At 57.1% G+C, this 15,430-nt stretch overlaps 1 protein-coding gene across 1 annotated transcript in view; it reads left to right on the top strand.

The window, feature by feature from the left end:
- SPTBN5 (spectrin beta, non-erythrocytic 5) overlaps nucleotides 1-15,430 on the top strand; it is a 49,823-nt gene that overhangs the window by 16,145 nt on the left and 18,248 nt on the right. Inside the window, 22 exon segments of the mRNA XM_087429070.1 lie at nucleotides 1,378-1,508; nucleotides 1,731-1,970; nucleotides 2,274-2,561; nucleotides 3,641-3,881; nucleotides 4,035-4,174; nucleotides 4,375-4,474; nucleotides 5,215-5,385; nucleotides 5,856-6,020; nucleotides 6,462-6,676; nucleotides 7,525-7,711; nucleotides 7,930-8,130; nucleotides 8,384-8,500; nucleotides 9,664-9,821; nucleotides 10,222-10,354; nucleotides 10,619-10,764; nucleotides 11,511-11,625; nucleotides 11,732-11,842; nucleotides 12,042-12,221; nucleotides 13,473-13,676; nucleotides 13,853-14,002; nucleotides 14,223-14,327; nucleotides 14,748-14,915. Of these exon segments, the coding sequence (XP_087285196.1) occupies nucleotides 1,378-1,508; nucleotides 1,731-1,970; nucleotides 2,274-2,561; nucleotides 3,641-3,881; nucleotides 4,035-4,174; nucleotides 4,375-4,474; nucleotides 5,215-5,385; nucleotides 5,856-6,020; nucleotides 6,462-6,676; nucleotides 7,525-7,711; nucleotides 7,930-8,130; nucleotides 8,384-8,500; nucleotides 9,664-9,821; nucleotides 10,222-10,354; nucleotides 10,619-10,764; nucleotides 11,511-11,625; nucleotides 11,732-11,842; nucleotides 12,042-12,221; nucleotides 13,473-13,676; nucleotides 13,853-14,002; nucleotides 14,223-14,327; nucleotides 14,748-14,915 (3,666 nt within the window).

Genomic DNA, 15,430 nt, shown 5'->3' with positions numbered 1-15,430 from the left:
CCTTCTGTATATCTTCCTTGGAAAAATGTGTATTCAGATCCTCTGCCCATTTTTTAATCAGATTGTTTTTTTGCTATTGAGTTGTATGAGTTCTTTATATATTTTGGATATTAGCCTCTCTTCAGAGATATGATTTGCAAATATTTTCTCCCGTTCTGTAAGTTGCCTTTTCATTTGGTTGATAGTTTCCTTTGCTGTGCAGAAAGTTTTTAGTCTGTTGTAGTCCCACTTCTTTATTTTTGCTTTGCTTTAGGTGTAAAACCAAAAAAACTCTTGCCAAGGCCGATGTCAAGGAGCTTACCACCTACGTTTTCTTCTAGGAGTTTTATGGCTTTAAGTCTTACATTCAATTCTTTAATCCATTTTGAGTTAATTTTTGTGTGTGGTGTAAGATAGTGGTCCAGTTTCTTTCTTTTGCATGTGGCTGTCCAGTTTTCCCAACACTATTTATTGAAGAGACTGTCTTTTCCCCATTGTATATTCTTGGCTCTTTTGTTGTAAATTAATTGACCATATATGCATGGGTTTATTTCTTGGCTCTTTATTCTGTTCCACTGATCTATATGTCTGTTTTTATGCCAATACCATACTGTTTTGATTACTATAGCTTTCTATTATAGTTTGAGATCAGGGAGTGTGGTGCTTCCAGCTTTGTTCTTCTTTATCAAGATTGCTTTGGCTATTCAGGATCTTTTGTGGTTCCATACAAGTTTTAGGGTTATTTGTTCTATTTCTATGAAAAATTTCAAAAGTGGAATTTTGGTAGAGATTGCATTGAATCTGTAGATTGCTTTTGGTAGTATGGACATTTTAACAATGTTAATTCTTCCAATTCGTGAACATGGAATATCTTTCCGTTTGTATGTGTTTTCTTCAATTTCTTTCATCAATGGCTTGTAGTTTTCAATGTACAGGTCTTTTACCTCCTTGGTTAAATTTATTCCTAGGTATTTTATTTCTTTTTGATGCAGTTGTGAATGGGACTGTTTTCCTAATTTCTCTTTCTGATAGTTCATTATTAGTGTAGAATACAACAGATTTCTGTATATTGATTTTTGTATCCTGTAACTTTACTGAATTCGTTTATTAATTATAGTTATTTGGTGGAGTCTTTAGGGTTTTCTGTGTATGATATCATGTCGTCTGCAAATAGTGACAGTTTTACTCTTTCCTTTCCAATTTGGATGCCTGGCCTTGAATTTTTAAAGGGCCCTCCCCTCGCATCCCATCTCTGCATAGGGACGCAGATCCCCGTCCTTCCAGAGGGTTGCAGCTCAACCATCTCTGTAGCAGAGCATGTCTGAGGTCATTTGTAGTCTTGTGGAGAGTGTGGGAAGAGAAAAAGCCCCCTCAAGCCCTGGGTCCTCCTTTCCCCAGAACCTCCTCTCTGCTCTGGCCGTGGGAAGGAGCCGCTGGGCTGAGGTCAGCAGTTCTGCTGAGCAGCTGAAGCAGAGATGTCCTGGAGACTGCCCCCAAATCCAGCGACAGCAGGAGGAACTGAGCCGGAGGTGAGAATGAGGAGGGAGTGCAGGGCAATGGGCACAGGCTGGATGCCTGCTCGCCTGCCTCCCATGTTGCCAGGAGGAAAGACTGGACATGTCGGAGACAGGGAGGAGAAGGTGTGGGGACAGCCAGCCCGCCAGTGTCTGTCATGTGAGCCTCTGGCCAAGGCCCTAGGATGAACGGAGAGGTGTCCCTGTGATGGAGACATCCCTGTTCCCCCTGCCCAGGTGGGGGCAGCTGGAGGCCCTGAAGAAAGAGAAGGAAATGCAGCTGGTGCACACCACAGACGTGTGCAGTTTTCTGCAGGAGTGTGGATCCACACAGGTCCAGCTGCAAGGTGTGATACGCCAGCTGGAAGCCCTGGAGCCGGGGCGCTCCGAGGACAGCCACCATGTCCTACAACTGGCCCAGCAGAAGATGCTAGCACTAGAGAGGAGCATCCACTACCTGCAGAGGGTGGCCATCAAGTACGGCCTGGGTCTGGCCCAGTGATGGGAGGCAGGAAAGGCCTGAGCAGGGTTATGGAATGAGAGAGGGGACAGAAATTGGGGTGGGGAGGATGGGCAGGATGTGCTGTCTGAAGAGCAGGGGCAATGATGGGGGAACAGTGTGAGAACATGCTTGTGGGGAAAGGGGAGCCGTGAAGGTTTGCTGCCCCTAAATTGAGAGTGAAGTGGGAGTTCAGAGTCGCCACCACTCCCTGGGGAACACAGGCCTGGGCACCGAGCCTAGGGCAGGGCACTGACTGGGCGGTGGGCCCCGTCTCCCAGAGTCGAGGAGTCGGGCCCCGCAGAGAGCCAGACCCTGCAAGAGCAGGTGGAGATGCTGCAGGGGCTGCTGGAGCGAGCGCAGCGACAAGTGGCCCAACAGGCCCAGGCCCAGACCGAGGCGCGGGCCCGGCAGAGCTTCCTGCAAGAAAGCCGGCGACTGCTGCTGTGGGCTGAGGGTGTCCGGGCTCAGCTGCACAGTGAGGAGGAAGTGGTGGACGTGGCCTCAGCCCAGCGGCTGCTGATGGAGCACCAAGACCTGCTGGAGGAGATACACCTGCAGCAGGAGAGGTCAGGACAGGAGGGCAGACAGAGCGTGCTTTAGACTGGCCAAGGCCTGTGGGGACAGGCCACCCAAAAGAAAGAATCAGGAAGCAGTGCATCACCCAGGGGACCGGCCTAGGCTGGTGTCCGGCATGGTGCTTGAGGTTTTCAAGGAGAGGGATGTAACTGAGGACTTCTCAGGCATCCTGCATACTTTGAAGAGAGACCTAGGGCAGAGTCTGAGCTTCCTGGAAGGTTCTGTCCAGTCCAGGGCTGGCCATACCCCATCCAGGTGAGCCTAATGGGTTGCTTTCAGTCAGGGCAGCCTAGCCTCCCCGGCCATTCTGGGTAATGCAGACCCCACCGGCCCCTGGAGTCAAATGGCTCAGGACCCCCATGGGACTAAGACACCCCCCTGCTCAGTATGGCGATGCCTCTCCTCCTGCAGGAATGATGGGGCAGGTCTGTCAGGCAGGCAGTGTCGCCGAGTACAGTCTGCAGGCTGTGCCCTGCATGAGGGGGCCTGACAGGTGGCCGAGCGGGCACTGAATCCATTCCATCCTCTGCTCACCACACTCTCCTGCCTGGTTCGGGGCTGCAACAGCTCAGAGGAAGTGGAGCCTTTTTCTAATTCACTCAAAGGTGTTACCTGTTCCCAAGCTGTGTGCCTTTGGGCTGCAACAGGCTGAGAGGAGTGGGTGCCTTTGCTAATTGCTCGAGGCTCCACTTGGGCTGGCAGTGGCCCTGCGCTCAGGCATGTACATGGTGTGAGCGATTTTTCTGTGTTGTGCTGCCTCAGCTTGTCTACTTGCCTGGGCATTGGCCGTTAGGATGGCCCACTGGAGCGAGGGTGTGACATGGCAGGGAGCATGGGTTTACTGAGTCCTGAGTTCTGTGCTGGGCCCGTTACCTTCAGTGTCTCGCCAGTGGGCCAGGGCACAGCTGTCCCATGGGACGAGTGAACCAACAGGGCTAAGCAGCCTCTGAACCCCTACCGGTTACCCTTCCATCAGAGCTCCAAAAGGAATGACCATGGAGGCGAGAGGGGAGGAAGGTCAGTGAGAGGAGCGGACAAGGTTTGACCCTCTGCCTGTCGTCCTGGACAGGCTGCAGCAGCTGGAGGCTCAGGGCCAGCCCTTGGCAGCCTTGGACTCCCCGGACTCCCAGGAGGTGGCCAGTGCTCTGAGGCTCCTGGGCCAGCAAGGCCGGGAGCTGAAGGCCACCTGGGAGCAGAGACAGCAGCGGCTGCAGGAGGGGCTGGAGCTGCAGAGGTTCAGCCGAGAAGTGGATGGTTTCACTGCCACCTGTGCCAACCGCGAGGCCTTCCTGCAGCTGGACAGCCTTGGGGTATGGAGCCAGCAATGTGCAGCTAGGTGCTGCTTCCTGTCTCTGGAGGGAGCTTAGAAGCCAGGCTGGGTGGGAGGTCTCTGGGCCAGCAGTGGGTGAGATGGTGCAGACCCCCATCCTCCCAGGCATGACCCCAGGTCTCTGCACCCCTAGGAGGACGTGGGGGACGCGCAGAGCCTGCTGCAGCAGCACCAGGAGTTTGGGCGGCTCCTGGGCACCCTTGGCCCTCAGGCAGAGGCTCTGCGGGCATGTGGCGAGAAGCTGGCTCAGAGCCAACACCCTGCTGCACACAGGTGAGGCTGGGCTTGTGTGGGCAGCACCTGCCCCCCTTTCTTTCTCAGCCTGCACAGCCTGTTGCCCTGAGGTTGGGAGAGTGCATGGGGAGTGGCAGGACGGGGGTGCACCCTGGGCATCGATGGGCCCAACCTTCAGGGTAGGCCTCGGGCAGAGTGGACCCCTCCTCACCCCCTGCCCCCCTCCACTTGCCCTCCAGGGTCAGAGGGCAGCTGCAGAGCGTCCAGGCACAGTGGACCAGGGTCCAGGAGAGGAGTGAGCAGAGGAAGAGACAACTGCTGGCTTCCCTCCAGCTCCAGGTGAAGGGACGGGCCAGGTGCATGAGGCCTTCCTGAGAGGAATGCCTAAGAGTCCACTGCTGCATGAACAACTGTGCACTACGCAGAGCACTTTACAGTTTACAGAACACTTTCCCACACATTACATCACTGACCCTCACAGCACCTCCTGTGAGACAGGTATTGTGGCTCTGATTTTTCCAGATGAGGGAAACTGAGGCTGAGGCCACACTGCTCAGAGGCAGGGCTGGGCCCAAAGTCTTGAATAACCCACTTGCCCTCCCTCATCCAGGTACTCTCCTTCCCTGTCGTTTCTGGCCACACTCTTGGCTCTCGCGTGGGCCATGGGCACCAGCTATAGACCCTGACTCTGTCAGATATTTGTTCAGCCCCACAGGGCCTCAGAGCTGGGCCAGTGCACAGGCCTCCCGGAGCTTCAGCCTGTTTGGAGAGTTGGTCAGGCGTGACCTGATGTGACCAGAGTAGGGGGACTGACCAGGTGTTCCCCCTCTCTGGGCGCAGGGCACCATGGGCCCAGGCCCTGGCTCCCCAGGCCTCCTCCTACTGTTCCCCTGCCAATGTTGGTTTCCCTGTCTCCACTTGGGAGCAGTGACCCCAACCCCACCTGTCTTACACCCCAGGACTGGCTCTGGGTCCAGACCTTCCCCACGGGGGTCTTTGAGACCCCTCTCCCTTAGAGGTCCTTGCACCAGCCCTCACTCCTGGTCTGTGAGACCCACTCTCTCCCATTTCCTGGGCAGGAATGGAAGCAGGACGTGGCGGAGCTGATGCTGTGGATGGAGGAGAAGTGGCTGTTGGTGGCAGATAAGCTCTCCCCAGGGCCCAGCAACATCCTGCGGAAACTCAAGTGGCACGAAGCAGCTGAGCGCGAGCTGCTGGCCACCCGTGGGCACGTGCAGGGCCTGCAGCAGGTGGGGGTGCTGGGCAGCGGGTGCAGGGCCTACTCGTCCTCAAATTCCCAGCCCAGCTGCATGGCATGTTTTCATGGGACACACTCACTGAAGGAAGACTTAACCTAGGTTACCATGAAATGAGGATCTTCCAGCTTCCTCCTCCACCACCCGCCCTCCTTCACTTAGCTGGGCACCCGTCCCCTCACCTCTGGGGCCAGCTCCAGAGCCTGCTGCCACCACCTGAACATCCCTCTTCCCCAGCAGCAGCCTGATGCCCGCTCACTCTGTCCTACTCACTGGTGTCAGAGGGAGGCCCTCCTGCCTCTGGCCACAGATTTGGGGCCACGTGAATCACTTGAGCCCTTACAGCCTGTGGAATGCAGCTTGTAGCCGGCCACCTGCCACCTCTGCCACCTGGGTCCAGCCTGCTGTGGCTGCTCAGGGTACCAGCAGTTCAACAAGCTCCCTGGCCTTTGTCTCCACTGCAGGTTGGGAGAGAGCTGTTGGGCAGCAGGCTCCATGCCCAGGAGGACGTGCAGACCAGGCTTCAGGGCCTGAGGAGCAAGTGGGAAGAGTTGAACCTCAAGATGGCAGAGCGTGGGGACCAGCTCCGGCAGGCTGGGCAGCAGGACCAGCTCCGGGGGCTGCTGCAGGTCGGCCAAAGAGAGGGGCAGGGCACAGGAGGGAGACTGAGGCTGGGCTGGGCTGGGAACAGGCAGGACGGGAAGGGGAGGGAGGAGTCTGGTGGTTCTGCTGACTTGGGAGCAGTACGGGGAGACCTGCAGCCTTTGGAGGCCTCTGAGCCTAGCTTTACCCACCAATAGGCCAATACAGGATTGTCTCCTGTGTGCCCGGTATAGGAGCAGCACAGTTTGAATCCCCCAGGGACGAAGAAGGGGATGGAATATTCGTGGGGCTCTAGGGGAAGGTTTGGGCACCACTGGTGGGGGGTGGGCAATGGTGGGGACAGAGGTCCCCAATAAGGCTTTGGTGAATCTGGTGTGCTACCAGCGCTGCAGCCTTAGAGCCCAAGAAGGACCACTCACTAGCCCATACGTGGAGAGCCTAATGCAGTGCCCTGCAACCCTCCCCAGGATGCCAAGGAGAAGATGGAGCAGCTAGAGGGGGCCCTGCAGAGCGCAGAAACAGGGCAGGACCTGTGCTCAAGCCAGAGGCTGCTGAAACAGCACCACCAGCTGGAGGATGAGAGCCAGGCACTGGCCGGGAAGATGGCTGCCCTTGTCTCCCAGGCCCACTGCGTGATCAGTTCCCAAACCATCGTGGAGGAGATCCAAAAGTACCTCCAGAGGTGCTCACCTGCTTGTTCCATGTTTACCCCACTGTGTGTCACCCCCTAATGTGAACATAAGGGCAGTTTCACCCAGTGAGCCCAGCAGAGTGGCACCTCCAGGACCCGAGGTTGTCAAAACTTCTGCCCTTATGAGTAGAGTCCTCCCTGGGGTAGGAGGGCCTGAGATCCCCAACTAGGCATTCTAAGTACCTCACAATCTGAAGTCAGGCGGGTCATGTGGGCGGGAGGTTGGGCCTGCGCCCTCTGCAGCTGCCTCCCCCTCGTCAGGTGAAGCTTTCCCTCATCCCCTTCTTTGTTCCTCGTGGGTCCCTGACTGGCCTATCAACCTACAAAGACAGAAACCAGTTTAAGAGGCAAAGCGTTTATTTGGGATCAAAGAATAACACTTCGGGGAGCACAGATTCGGGTAGAAACCCAAATAGTCTCCCAATGACAGGAGAGGGGCTCAGGGATTTTATGGAAAAAGGGAGGATGAGGTGAGTTGTATTAAAGAAGAGTTCATTGGTGCTAGATGAGGTAAGGCTGGGTTTTTACTTCATAGACTGGCTTGATATTCGGTCATCAGGCAAAAGGCTAGACTTGTGTGTCATTGATTGGTTGAGATTCAGTCATCAGCAAAGTCCAGTTTCATCAGTCCTTACAGACAGGATATTCTTGTCCTTACTGACTTCTTGGAATGTTGGTGGTTTGGTCCAGTTTGGAAGATAAAGAAAACAAGACATGCAAGGCAATTGCTCAGAAGTGGCAGCTCTGGCTCTATTTCAATATGGCGCCACTCATGTCATCTTTCACAGGGCCAAGGAAAAGACTGAGAGTTTGACCTCACCTATTCTGCCTCTACCCAGGTTTGAGTCCCTGCAGGGACATCTGGCCATGCGGCGACTGCAGCTGCGGGCCTCGGTTGAGCTGTACCAGTTCTACCACCTGAGCAACATGGAGCTCACGTGGGTGGCTGAGCACATGCCCAGTGCCAGCTCCACCAGCTCCACCAAATGCTTGGATGGTACCCAGAGCCTTCACCACAAGCACGAGGTAATGGCCCCCTTTTTTTCTCAGGATCCCTGACTTCCCATTCAGACCTTAGAATTCCTCTTCTGCTACTCAGGGTGTCCTGATTTCCAAATCTCTGCCCCAGTTATTCTCTGCCTGTGAGTTTTGCCACTATTGGGGCCCAGAGCTGCATCCATGGCTCTGTTCCAGTGGCTAGGGGAATCTCGGAGGCAGCAGCCTCTCATGCTGTTCTGTGGCAGGAGCTCCGGGCAGAGGTGAAAGCCCACCACGGTCAGATGCAACAGCTGCTGGGTTCCGGACGGAGCCTAGCAGCCTCAGGGCACCCCCAAACCCAGCACATCATGGAGCAGTGCCAGAAGCTAGAAGGCCGCTGGGCAGAGCTGGAGCAGGCGTGTGAGGCATGGGCCCAGTGCCTGCAGCGGGCTGTCGCTCTCCAGCAGGTAGGATGCAGAGAGCACAGGGTCAGGGGAAGTGGCAAAAGCCAGGCATGCTCTGTGAGTGAGGTCTGTGGGACCTGGGACTCTCAGGGAGGGGGGTCAGTGATGAGAGCTCCAGGCCAGGAGCTGGCTGGTCCCCATATGGGCACAGAAGCCTCTTTGTGCTAGCTGCTGGAGAACCTAGCATGATGTCCCCGTGGGGTGATGGAGGGTCGCATCTGAGATCATTGAGGTGAGTTGGCACCATTCTTGGCAGTATTTTCTGGATGCATCAGAGCTGGAGGACTGGGTGGAGGAGAAGTGGCTGCTGGTGAGCAGTCAGGACTATGGCAGAGACGAGGCAGCCACTCTCAGGCTCATTAAGAAGCATGAGGTACCATGTCCCCAGAATCCCCCACTCGGTCTGAACTTGGGCAGTGATGGGCCATGAGGAAAGGGTCTGTTACATACCCAAAGGGGATATCCTACTGCTTGGTGGCACGAAGCCCTACTCTTTCTTCCTGAAGACACAGCCAGCCCCTTCCCCACCACCCAGCCAATCCTGCAGGGCCTCTTCTCATCCCCAGGGCTCCCCTTCTTCGAGACAACCCCTTGGAAGAAGGCATCCACCTTCTTTAGTATCTGTAGTAGTCTACACCCCTGTGGCCTCGGGATTTCTCTGCCTTCCCTCCTTGCTTCCGCTCCTCCCCTGGCACTTTCTCCTCTCTTGGGGTCACCTATTCTAGCTCCCTCCATATCTGCCACAGGGTTCTTCCTCCCATGCTTAGAATATCATCCTTTGAGTTAACCAAATGCCCTTCCTGAAACCTCCCTCCCTGCCATGAGCATCCCCTGATTAAAGGGAGGGAGGCATGGAATACTCTCCTCCTTCCTGGAATCGGACTCAGGACCACACCAGCTCCAAAGCCTGGACCGCAGCAATCCTGGTTCCTGTTGTCACTGAGATGTCCTCTTGTCTGGGCATGTTTCCTGTGTAGCCCTGGTGGTCAGTGTTCCAGGGTCCTGTGACTGAGGACTTCAGTGAGCCATTCCTATGGAGTGTGCCTGTAACCGTGGCCTCATGGAGTTTCAGTGTCCCAGGCATCCTGGGAAACTTGCTTAACTCTGTCCGTCTCTTATACTTTGATGTTGGGGTCCAGTACAGTACCTCCTGTGCCCTCCCTTCCTTAGCCCAGATTACCCAGCATTCACCCTTCCCTGCTAAATAGTGATCCCTCTGAGGACACAGACCATGTCTTCACTTTTAGGGAACAGTAAGAACTCCATCACTATTGGGTTGGTGGATGATGGATGTGTGGGTGGACGGATGGGTTGGCAGGTGGATGATGGATGGGTGGATCAATGGGTGAGTAGATGGGTAGATGGATGGGTGAATGGATAGGTGGGGGATGAGTGGAAGGGGGTAGATGGATGGGTGTGGGATCAATGGGTGAATGGATGGGTGGATGGGTGGAGGGACAAGTGGGTGGATGGATGAATGGATAGATGAATGAGTCACCCAGTCAGAGCCTGGCATGGATCCCTGTGTGCTGGCAGGCTCTGCAGCAGGAACTGGTTCTTTATTGGAGCTCCATGGAGAAGCTTGACCAAAGGGCCCAAACCCTCATTGGCCCTGAGGCCCCTGAGCAGCTGCGTGTGGTACAAAGGAGGCTCTGGGAGCAGCTGCGGGCGCTGCAGGAGTTGGCAGCCACACGGTGAGGGCCATTGTACCCCCTCTGGGTACAGGGGGCCTAGCCATGGTTTACTGTTCCCATACCATGACCCTGAGTTGGAAGAAACCCACGACCCCAGACCCGTAGAGATGTGTCAGATGAGGCCTTGCTGTGTGTTGCTCACCTCTTTCCATAAATTCCTCACTGAGGACCCTCTGGGCAGGAACTCAGAACCCCAACTCCAAGTTTTCCATCTCTTCCCACGTCCACACCCTCACCTGCCCTCCACTGGCCTTCCTGAGTTTTCTTCTCCCTGAATCCAGAGCCGCAGGCTTGGGCAGAGACCATGAATAACCTCCTTCAGGTCATCCCCTTTGGCTGAGCCAGCCATCCCCAGGGGGCTGGGCAGCTAACTTGTGGGGAACCACGGGCTATCCCACAGGGATCAGGAACTGGAGGGGACCCTGAAGCTGCATAAGTTCATGAGGGAGGCCGAGGAGCTGCAGAGCTGGCTGGCTAGCCAGAAGCAGGTGGCCAGAGGAGAGAGCCTCGGAGAGGACCACGAGCAGGTCCTGGTGAGGAGGGGGCTGGGGCAAGGAGAAAGCCCTGAGGCAGAGCCCTGGGGCGAGGGGGCCTGGCCAGGCAGGGCTGTGTGGAGAAGGGGGCCGTGGGAGCCATGAGCCCTGGCTGAGGACAGGCCATCTGAGTAGAGCGGGTAGGCACTGCGGCCGCCCAACCCCACGGTGCCCAAATGGTCACTGAGGTGCCTCACTTCCCAAGCTGCTCGCTGCCTCACCAGCTGGGGCCCACCCTGTCACCTATTCCCCTCTTCTCCTCAGCACCTCTGCACCAAGTTTGCAAAGTTTCAGCGCCAAGTGGAGCTGGGCGGCCAGCAGGTGGCAGCCTGCCAGCAGCTGGCGGAGTACCTGCTGGAGCGTGGGCACAGCGCTGCCCCCCAGGCCCAACAGAGGCAGCAGGATCTGCAGTGAGTGCCCAGCAGGCCAGACCAGGGGCATGGGTTTGGGGGAACGTGCTGGGCAGGCAGGTCCTGGAGTGTTAGGAGAGGGCAGCATGCTCCGAGGGCCTCAGTGGCTCTGCCTGCCCTGAGGAATCTGGAGAAGGGCTGGTTCCAGAGAAACTAAGCCTGCCACAGGTGGCCGAGGCCTGTGAAGGCAGGCGAGGCTGGCTGTGCAGGTCAGAGAGCCCTGCCCAGACCCCCAGGGGCACTTTTCCAAACCACAGGCTCCCAGGCCTTGGAGGAGGAGCTGTGGGAGGACTCCCTAGCTGCCCACCCAGCTGGTTTGAATCCCCTCTAGCCTGTGAGCTCTGAGGCACGGTCATGACTTGTCCATAACCCCTAGCATGGAGCCTGCCCTGGCAGAAGCCTTAGGAGCTCAGGGAGAGTGGGCTGAGTAAATGAGGCACAGAGAGAAGAGGGGCCTCTGCCTTCGAACGTTTGTAATCTGATTGACATATTGATACAGGGACACACCAGATGTGAGGATTATCACAAAGCACAGGAATCAGTTCAGTGCTGAGCATGATAGCAGCGCTGAACTGGATTCATAGTAAAGCTGGAGAGCCAGGCTCCAGGGAGGAAGGTTTGCAGCAGGACCGAGCTTTGGATGCAGCCCTGAAAGGAGAGAGCTGACCAGACCTAGTGAGGGGGTGGAACGAGGTTGTGGGGTCAGTGATTGATCTACTGCTGGTCTCCCGCTCACCTGGGAACAGGGCTGCCTGGTCGGAGCTGTGGGAGCTGACCCAGGCCCAAGGCCGCCTGCTCCAAGACGCCGAGGTCACCCTCAGAGTTCACAGAGATCTGTGGGAAGCCCTCACCCAGGTCCAGGTGTGAGCCTGGGGGGAGGAAGGGGATTCTTTCTAGAAGTGGATCCACCCCAGACTCAGTGCCCCACCCTCCATTCCTGATCCTCTTGGCAATCTCCTCTCCTCAGGAGAAAGCCACAAGCCTCCCCAGTGATGTGGCCCAGGACCTACGTGGGCTGGAGGCCCAGCTGAGGAGACACGAGAGGCTGGAGCATGACCTCATGGGCACTGAGCAGCAGGTGAGCCCAGGTCTGGCTGCATCAGGCCCCCTCAGGCCTGCCCATCTACTCTTCTAGATTTTCCATACTCCCTTGGGCCTCCAGTTGGGCCCAATGTGTCTGGGAGGAATGGCCCAAGGAGGGGTCTGGGGGAGGGGCAGGCCCTTCAGCACCTAGGAGGACATGACCCTTCCCTCCCTATGCCCTACCCTGACCCCAGCTGCAGGTGCTGCTGGAGACTGGAAGCACGGTGCAGAAGCTGGGTCCGGGGCCTCAGGCCCGTGCAGTGCAGCAGAGGCAGCAGGCTTTGGTGCAGGCCTGGGAGGCCCTGAAGCTACACATGGAGCAGCGCAGGACCCAGCTGGAGCAGGCACGCCTCCTGGCTCGCTTCCACATGGCGGTGAGGGCTCCTTCCCCTTGGGAGGTGCACGCACGCGTGTGTTTGTTATACCGTGCATGTGCATGCACTAATGAGAACCTCCAGCTCCAGAGGGAAAACAAGTGTGGACACGAGCTGGAAGAGCATGGGCATGTCCGCATGTCAGGCTGGCTAGTCAGAGGGCTGAGCACGTGGCACATAGCAGGGACACCTGAGGTTTGGGTCAATGCCAGCCAGGGTGAATAACAGGGCAGTCAGGAGACAGGGGTCCCAGCCGGAACTGAGGAGTGAAAACAGCCCAAAAATCCTATAACTGAAGACTCAAATGTTCTAGACAGTGACCTCTGGGTCAACCAGCATCTATTTAACATCTATATTTAGCTGTCTGCTAGGAGCTGTGGGTGGAGAGAGGAGGATGGTATAGAAGCTATGTAAGATGGAATCGCTGCCCTCATAGAGCCTATCTAGCTGGTGAGATGAGCCTAAGACCCCGGAGAGTCAGATTGGGAGAGTGGGCCCTGGCCACGGGGTGTCCCAGGAGTCCCCATGTTCTGGGGCCTGGTAGACCAGGAGGCCCAAACTATGACACTGAAAAAAGGCTTGAGTTTAGAGACCCACCTCTGCCACTTTCTAGTGTGTGAGTTTGAGCAAGGCCGCTATCCCTAGGTTGTTACCTCCTGGTTGTGAGTGCCTAGAGTTTACAAAACTCTTTCACACACATTGTGCCATTTACCCTTCACCTAAGCAATGAGATATTTCGACAAGGATCTAAGGCCCCTCCAGCTCTAACACCGTGTTTGTACACAAATCAACAGAAGACAGTTTGTAAGTATTAAGTTGGAAATCCAGAGGACAAGGCGAGCAATGAGATGTCAAGGAGCCAGGGAAGGCTTCATGGGGCAAAGAAGGCCTTGGCCCTTGAAGAACAGGTGAGCTTGGAAGAGATGGAAGGAAGGAGAAGGAACTTCTAGACAGGAGAGGCCTCAAAAGCAAAGGGTGGAGATCAGTCTTGGTGAGGGTGACAAGGAGGCTGGTCTGGCACGTGTGGAAGTTTAGTGGACCTGGGAAGATTGGGTTGGATGACAATGGAGGAACCAGGTGACAAAAGACCCTGTGAGCCTCACCTGAGGCTCTGACCTGGGACAGCTCGGGCTGCTTCAATGTGTGAGCAGATCCAGGCCAGCTGTAGTTGTGTCTCGAAGCCTGGTTCTTTGCTGCCCAGCCCAGCCTAGTCCTCACCCAGCTCTCTCCCTCTGTCTCCCTGGGATCCAGGTGCAGGACTATGCCTCCTGGGCAGCTGGTGTGTGGCAGGAGCTTCAGGCGGAGGAGACTTCCCAGGAGCCCAGCAGTGACCTGCTAAAGCTCAGTGCCCACCAACAGCTTCGGGCAGAGCTCGAGGCCCAGGAGGAGCTGCACCAGCAGGCCACCCAGCTGGGCCAGCAGGCGCTCCTGGCTGCAGAGACACCCATCAAGGAGGTGGGCCCCCTTTTCTGGTGCCCCCCAGCCTACCCTGACCTAGGCTGAGCCTGATCACCTCACACCCTGCACCACCATGCCACACCGGCCTCTCCTTGGAGGCTTCCCTCAGGATCTGCTTCCATCTTGTCCACATGGCTCTCCCCAGTGCAGGCTCCCCCCATGCCCATCCCCAGGTCCAGGAAGGGCTGCAAGCCCTGCAGGATGAGCGGGAGCAGGTGTTCCAGGCCTGGGAACGGAAGCAGGAGAGGCTGCAGGCCATGCACCGGGAGCAGCTCTTCCTCAGAAAGTGTGGCCACCTAGACCAGATCCTCACGGCCCAGGAGGCAGGTTCCCCTCACCCCACAACACATGTCCTCACACTCCCTCTTCTCCCTGTCTCCCCTCTCCCCACTCGCTTCCTTGCTTCCTGGGGCCGTGGCTTCTTCTGTGATGTGGGGCACACAGGCGGTGCACTGCCTCAGCACAGACGGCTGCAAAGGGGGTGGGAGTGCTGGCTGTCTGGACAGTCTTTGATGGCCTTTAACTTTCCACGGGCTGATCCAGGTTTCCCTGAAAACCAGTGCCCTGGGGAGCTCAGTGGAAGAGGTGGAACAGTTGATCCGCAAGCATGAGACCTTCCAGAAGGTGCTGACTGCCCAGGATGAGAAGGTAACGGGCTCAGGGAGTCCTGGGCATGGTCAGGGTTGGGGGCCGGTGGGCGGAGTCTGGGAATGTTGGAGAGTCCTACATGGGGGACACGGGTGCTTGGTGTGTACCACAGGTAATGCTGATGTACGGGGGCGGCCTGTGGGGCTAGGGGCTCCTGGTTTGGGCTGACTGAGCAGAGTTGGACGTGTGGCTCAAGAAGAGGCCCGGGATGGGGTGGGCCATGCTGCAGGGATGCAGTGGCCACTTGGCTCCAGATCATGTGGTCACTGGGGAGCTGAGAGGCTTGGTTCTGGCTTGCTGTGGGAATGGGCCAGCCCTAGATCACACAGGGCTGAGGGAAGGGCTTCCCTGCGGGCCAGCCCCTGCTCCAGGCTCCCGGTGAGGGAGAACAGTGGCTGTGCTCCCCACTCCCGCCCACAGGAGGCAGCCCTGCGTGAGCAGGTGAAGACACTCAGGGCCTCCCGGGCGCAGGACCTGCTCCACACGGTGCTGGAGCGTCGGGCTCAAGTGAAGGAGCTGGCGGAGAGCCGGGGGCACGCCCTGCGCACCTCCCTGCTGATGGCCAGCTTCACCAGGGCCGCGACCCAGGTCAGAGGGCTGCCCCCAGCCCAGGGCCGTCCACTTGGACCACAATTTACAGGTGACATTCACCTTCACCGGCTCATTCAGGCCTCACCACGGCCCTGTGATGAGGACACGGAAGTTTGGAGAGTTAAAAGGCTTTCCCAGAGGCCATACTGGAGCCCAGAACAATTGATTCAAAGACCCTGTGTGTGGAGACCCCACTGCTTCCTGAGCTCTTGCAGGGCCAGGGCAAAAAGAGGTGGCGGAGGGAGCAGAGCAGCCCAGGGCCCAGGAGCAGGCAAGACTCACTCCCAGATTAGGTTCCACCCAAGGGCTCTGCCAGCCCCTTCCTGTGTCTGGGGGGCTAGCTGGGCCTGGGACATGTCTTCCTGGGCTGAGATCCTGGGAATCATTGGATCTCATTTACCTGGTGCTGCCCAACCCTGCCCCTGGGCCAGCAGTCAGCTACCCGTGCACAGGCGTGTGGGACGTCTCTGTGAACGGAGGCAGTGTCAGCATCGTGGGATTCATGTCCCCAC

Source organism: Ceratotherium simum, chromosome 3 (genome assembly GCF_057802395.1).
Source record: "Ceratotherium simum simum isolate JZ-2026a chromosome 3, ASM5780239v1, whole genome shotgun sequence".
NCBI classification, from domain to species: Eukaryota; Metazoa; Chordata; class Mammalia; order Perissodactyla; family Rhinocerotidae; genus Ceratotherium; species Ceratotherium simum.
This window is presented reverse-complemented; position numbering and strand designations above follow the sequence as displayed.